The sequence below is a fragment of the Pteropus medius genome, unplaced genomic scaffold (genome assembly GCF_902729225.1).
Source record: "Pteropus medius unplaced genomic scaffold, Ma_sr-lr_union100, whole genome shotgun sequence".
NCBI lineage: Eukaryota > Metazoa > Chordata > Mammalia > Chiroptera > Pteropodidae > Pteropus > Pteropus medius.
Genome location: NW_024351730.1, coordinates 39,420,351 through 39,426,751, shown reverse-complemented (window position 1 = coordinate 39,426,751; position 6,401 = coordinate 39,420,351). Strand labels below are relative to the sequence as shown.

Genomic DNA, 6,401 nt, shown 5'->3' with positions numbered 1-6,401 from the left:
TAATAGTCCAAATGGATTGTAACATAAGAGTAGCTTTAACCAGAAGGTTAAAGTAAAATGCATTTTCCCTTTATTTTACTTTGTTTATATTTTTCCTTTAAAATATTTTAAAAGTATTTCAATAAAGTACAACATGAAAAGCTGTCCTTGTCCTATTTCCCTTCGCCCTGTTATGTTTCATTGAAAAAATATTAACTGGCTTCAGCATCAATATTGGCTATGTGTTCATGTGTGTGTGCATATGCACGCTATTATAGTAGGCTATGTTACTGGTTAATTCAAGTAAATTATTGTAAATTGCATAGCAGTAAAAGGTCCTGATACCTTGGTGTGGTTTGAAATAATCTCTCTACCTCAAGGTAGTGACTTTACACACAAACTCCTAGCAGGGGGGAGCAGAAATCAACTATTTTTTTTCTTTGAATAAGAGTGTTCACTAAAATAACATAAAGCTAAATCAAATAGATTATAGCAAGTAACTTGGATTGTTAAATAATTCTTCGTTTTTCCTATTTTAGGCTTGTAAAAATTTTAAATAATCTCTAAGATATTCATACTTCAGTTAAACAAGGTGGCTCTCAGACAAAGGTAGCTGTAATGCCTTGGTTGTAAGCAAACCAAAACCTAAGCCAGAGTCAATGTGCTCAAATCTGAGAAAATGAAACTCAAGAACAGCAATCACAAACAGCCAACAAGGCTTTCCCAAATAAGGCAAACTATAGCTAATCAAATCATCTTTGCTATGCTTCTCTGTAAAAAAAAACCTCTTCCCCAGCTTCTGTTGTAGGATGGCTCCCAACTGCCTTTAGTTTGTCACTGCCTGATTTAATCAATGTATACTCGAATAAGGTTGAACATTTTAATGTGGTTGTTTATCCTTTAATAATACTAAATGATTAGTATATTTTAATGCAACAATATATGATTGAATACAATATCCCTTTAAATTGAGTGTACATCTTTCACTGATCTTTTATTTTAATAGACTCTTAATGGTCCCAATTTCTTTTAATAATAGCTTACAAGACTTTTGTTTTCTAGGTTTTATTTATTCCTCTTCAACAAAATAGGGCACACGTTTTCTTAAAGGTGACCATAAATGTTTCTCTGAGAACTAACGATTAATTTATGTAGAGTCTCCCTTTAACTGATGGACTTAAACTTGATCCACTGATTTGCACCACGAACTTCAAAAGGTGGACTATCGCTGTATATATGATGACCTATTTCTTCCAAAGATGGTTCAGGATCACTTGTAGCAAACAGGGCTGCATCCTCAATTTCTTTTCTCACTTCAACATCAATTTCCTTCAATTCTTCAATACTGGCAAGCTTGTTGTTTACCATTTTATTTTTCAGAAGCATAATAGGATCACTTTTACTTCTTACATCATGAATTTCTTCTCGCGAACGATAACTGACTCCAGGATCACTCATGCTGTGTCCGTGGTAACGGTAAGTCTGTAGCTCCATTAGTATGGGCCCCTTTCCAGATCTACAATAGTCAGTTGCAAACTTAGTTGCCTCCCGAACACACAGAACATCCATTCCGTCTACCCTTAGTCCAGGGATAACATTGCCTCTCTTGTAGTAATCCGTGCTTGCTGCTGCTCTCTCAACGGCTGTTCCCATTCCATAGCGGTTATTCTCACAGATGAAAACACACGGTAATTTCCACAAAGCTGCCATGTTGAAAGCTTCATGTATCTGACCCTGATTAGCAGCGCCATCTCCGTATAGGGTCAAAGAGACCTCATTGTTTCCCTTGTATTTACAGGCCAGAGCAATGCCTGCTCCCAGGGGACCCTGAGCGCCCACAATGCCATTGCCCCCGTAGAAGTTCTTGGAATACATATGCATCGATCCTCCTTTACCTTTAGCACAACCTCCTCGTCGTCCTGTCAGCTCTGCAAGAATCGATCGGGCAGACAGTCCGCGAGTATAGCATAAGCCATGAGCCCGATAGGATGTGATGACATGATCGGTGGGATTTATCCCAGCCTCAATGCCCACGCAACAAGCTTCCTGACCATCACACAAGTGACAGAAACCACGAATAAATTTCTGTTTATACAGCTGATCTGCCTTCAATTCCATTCGGCGAACAGTCTGCATCATTTTGTAGTATTTCAGTCCATCCTCCCGGGTAAGCACTGTTGTGACAGGGGGACCTTCTTCCAACCTATAAAGATCACATTTCTTAATTTCAAATGTGGCGTCGTTTGAAAAGTTACAGGAAGCCACCAGCACTCTGCTAGCGGGCTTCTGGGCGACATCCGACAACACGCGGGACACAGCGGCAACGAGCATCTTCCTCATGGAGGATGACCGTGGGTGACGGTGGCAACTCCCAACTGCCGGCGGTCCTTGCTGCGTCTCCTGTCACCTTCTGAGCCTCCTTCCTCGTGCAGAACGCACGTGGCGCAACAATGGCTGTGCTGGTGACAGAGGCCACGTCATGCGTGCTAGGTCACTGGCCGTTAGCCTAGATTGTTAAATTTTTACAGAGACTTTTGGTTGTAAAATTAAGAATAAAAATTGTTTCTTATACTGGAAGACATGGCTGAACCACACCACAATTCTAATTAATGGCATTTTCGCTGCTAAATTATAATAATCTGAGTCCCTTCTCCTTGCTAAAAACTGTAACAGTGCTTCTTAAATGTGTAACAATGGAAGAGAGGAAGAAATGCAATCCCCAAAGCACTCAGGAGTTCTGATAGGTTAAGCCAAAGATATTCTTACCAGTATTTATTTAGTGTTTTTTTTTTATTTTTCTTTAACATATATATGAATATTTTATTCTACTCTATAATATGCCATATTTATTTTAATGTAAAAATAAAGATGTAAATTATTTGTAGTTTAAACACAATTCAAAAAACAAACACTTTTTAAAAACAGTTGGTGCTCCAGAAGAATACACCACATTTATCTTTTGGCTTCTAGCACCTTTATCACCTGAGGTGGAGGGAGGGGAGCAGATGATGTTACACAGACCCCAGCCTGAGAAAAACAATCTAAACACAATAATAAGCTTTGCCTGATGTTGCAAACTTTGAAGCAAGGTTGAGATGCCAATTGCCATAACAATTACCAAGTTTTATATGGTACTTTTCTTATAATCCTGAATCCTATTCAGCCAGTTTTATTCCTATTTTCCGACCAATTTAATTTTTTGTTGTTGTTGTTGTTGTTTTTGTCTTTTCCTATAATGTCTTCAACAGGTTTCCATAGAAAACATTGAGATTTAGGTGGCTTTGTTTTTGCTATCAATCAAAATAGAACCAGTTTTAGTCCGGGAAATTCAAAAGCATATATAATACCTCTTCATATAGTAAACATTAGAAAGTATAACTTCTTATAACGTGACTCATTCAACAGTTTGGACTGAAAGACAGCAATAGAGTTTGCTTAAGCAACTCATAACAGTTTCATCATAGGACAAAAGAAGTCTTGGGACTACTGTTATAAAGATCAAATATCATTTTCCTCTATTGTGCGTTTACTAGGAAGGTGATTTTGTACCACTATAAGCCTACCATAAACAGAGATCTTGTTCTATTTAGATTACAAAATATATATATGTTAAAGATTTTTTTAAAGTCGTTAAATAAATATTAAACGATTTACCTTAATGCATGCTCCGTTTTACGTCCACTGCCTATTGGTAAGTAAACATACAAATAAAAACAAAATCCCTGTTTGCAAATACGTTCTTAACCAAATTTTCCTAGGACATGTTCAATGCAGCTGCATTCTCTATATCTAATTGCAAGTGTTATTTTGGACGCTCCTTTTGATTTTCAGGCAGCAAGGAGAAAATAGTTTGTTAAAAAATTATGATATCTCTTAAAACTTGATCCTCTCCCGACCTTCCCAGCCCGGTCATCATAACAAGCCTCATTTTTTTACTCAATTTAAAATTCTGCTGTTAGAATTCGTGGTCTTGCTGTGTCGTTTGCTCCCTCTTTGATAGTTAGCCTGTCTTGGCTGTTCTCTTTCATTCCTGCAGGTATTAGAGATCTCCAGGGAGCATTATCTCCATGAGAATGAGAAAAATGACACTGCAGGATGGAACAGTAGTGTTAATGGGTCACTGAGTGACAGCTGAGCCTTCTCTCAGAGGTATCAGCCAAGCTAGAACTGCCAGGAAGACAAGAGCTATATAGTAAAGCGTGCCAATTTAATCTTGTCACATGTAGCCTGGGCTGCAAAGATAGAGTTCCTTTTAAAAGCCCAGCGTGACAAAGCTAAATCCAACTCATGCCAGAGGAGAACATGCAAAGATGCTAATTGGGAAATACCTGTGCTACAGGTTGCTACAAAGATGGCCCCCTTTTATTTCAACAGCCTCTGGTTAAGATAGACAATAAAATGTGAAACTTCTAGGGACCTCTTGGACATCTATCTGTTACCCTATATCTCCTAAATTTAACTTAAAGATAGATGAAATCATATTTGCAGAATATGATGTCAAAGTATTCTCATTAAACTGATTAGTCCTGATGATAACTTTTTGAACTTTTATTATGTTCCTAAACTCTTTCACACCTTCATTTACAGACATTTAGTGCAAAAGTTTAAAACTCCTAAGGAGAATCTGAGCTGTTTAACTACTTCTTTTATCTGCCTTTGGCTTAACAGGATTCAAGCTACACATGGACAATATAGTCAATGGTGGTGCACTTTTCTTCAAAGGATTTATTTTTTGTATTGTCATCATTCGATAACAGGTTTATTACCAAACAGGACTAAGAATTACCTACATGTGCACCACATGAATGTTGTTTGCAATTAAAATTCCCATAAATTCTAAATTTTTAATTAACACCAAATCTCACTTTTAATCTATTTGAAATTAAAGGAAAACAGAAGAGCATTTTTATAAGGCCAATGGTAGACCTTAACATTTAATTAATAAAAAACCTAATAAAAGAGCCAGTGATGATAGTAGCAGTCATTTATGTCGGTGTGACAGAATTTCACATTTCATGTCTAACAGTTGATCCTACAAGAGCTTTTCTTAATTTATCTTGAAAGAGTCACCCCCATGCTATTGCAGCAATAGCATTTTTAAATAAGTGACAAGGAAATGTTAAAGAAAAAAAAGAACAGTGTGTTTGAAGGGTATTTAAATTCCTCCAGTAATAATTGCACTTTTTACCAAATGTTAAGTGAAAAAAGCTGTTAAAAACTGAATATGTTCTAGATAAATAATATTAGATCTCATATGATTAGCAGCAATGTATTTTTTCACAGCTCTAAGATTTGGCAATTAAGAGTGATGAGTAAGAACTTAGTGAAAAAAAATTGAGTTATATGTAACTCAGAGAAGAATTTTCCCCATTTGGTCTATTACTTATCTCCCTTGGAGAAAGAGAAAATGTCAGGACCATATATTCTGCAAAATAATGACAAGCAAAGTTCCTCTTCAATGTTATAATAAGTAAGGTTATTAGAGAACAGTTCAGAGCCCTGGGCAAACAATGTTTTGTTTTTTTTTCCTCACCCCCATCATAATTCTGAAATATAATTAAATAAAAATTTATGACAAACTATAATGATGAGACAATTTGATTAAAAACAAGAAGTGAAGTGAGATTGTTCCTCATTTCATCCATATAATCATGGTGTAAGGAAAGGAAAGACATTATGGGTTAATTTTTAGTAACAACTGATGAAGTCACCATCTTTCTTCTGCTGGTTGGTCTTGGTCATCTAAGTCATCAAGTTCATGGTACCCAACCCCCTATAACTGAGTCTGGGACAAGATCTAGCACATAATATTAAAAGGAATCATAATACAAAACTATATATATATATATATATATATATATATATATATGCATATATTGTATGTATATATATGTATATATATATGTAAAAGCTTCCCAAACATCTTAATAAGCTCCCTATAATTAGAGCTATAATTGAATGTGGTCAGATGAAATAAGAAATAAAAATGCATGTGTAATGTGATGTCAAGATTTACCAATACCTACTGTCTCAACCAATAAAGGGCTTGTATGAGAGTCAGGAGTTGTGCACTGATTTCTGCTCAGTACTTTGAGCCATTTTGTAAAAGCATAAACTCATTAAAAGTAAATATCATCAATATATGTTTCTAACAAATCAAAGCAAAGTCAAGAAATCTCAAGTCAGAGTTAGGCCTATTTGCATTTCCCCCCAAAATGATCATTTATACGTCTTAGGAAAATGTTTTGTTCAGCAGATTTTATTTCTCACATACTTAAAAACCCATGTCTCATATTTTATTCTATAAATAAACATACCTTTATCTTGAGTAACCTTAATTTTAATAATAATAAAATATATATGAAGTGTGATGGTAAAAATAAACTCTACATATTCAGTAATGAAATGAGGGTTTCTTGCCT

At 35.7% G+C, this 6,401-nt stretch overlaps 1 protein-coding gene across 2 annotated transcripts; it reads right to left on the bottom strand.

The window, feature by feature from the left end:
* Positions 1–1,143: 1,143 nt before the first annotated feature.
* On the bottom strand, positions 1,144–2,319 carry PDHA2 (pyruvate dehydrogenase E1 subunit alpha 2). Of its 2 annotated transcripts, XM_039844978.1 has the most exons (2): positions 1,806–2,319; positions 1,144–1,730 (listed from the first exon to the last, which is right to left on the bottom strand). In XM_039844978.1, the coding sequence occupies exons 1-2, from the start codon at positions 2,317–2,319 to the stop codon at positions 1,144–1,146; spliced, it is 1,101 nt and encodes a 366-aa protein (XP_039700912.1). The 2 variants fall into 2 exon arrangements, with proteins under 2 accessions (XP_039700912.1, XP_039700910.1); XM_039844976.1 differs by having other exon boundaries at positions 1,144–2,319.
* Between the last annotated feature and the right edge of the window lie 4,082 nt (positions 2,320–6,401).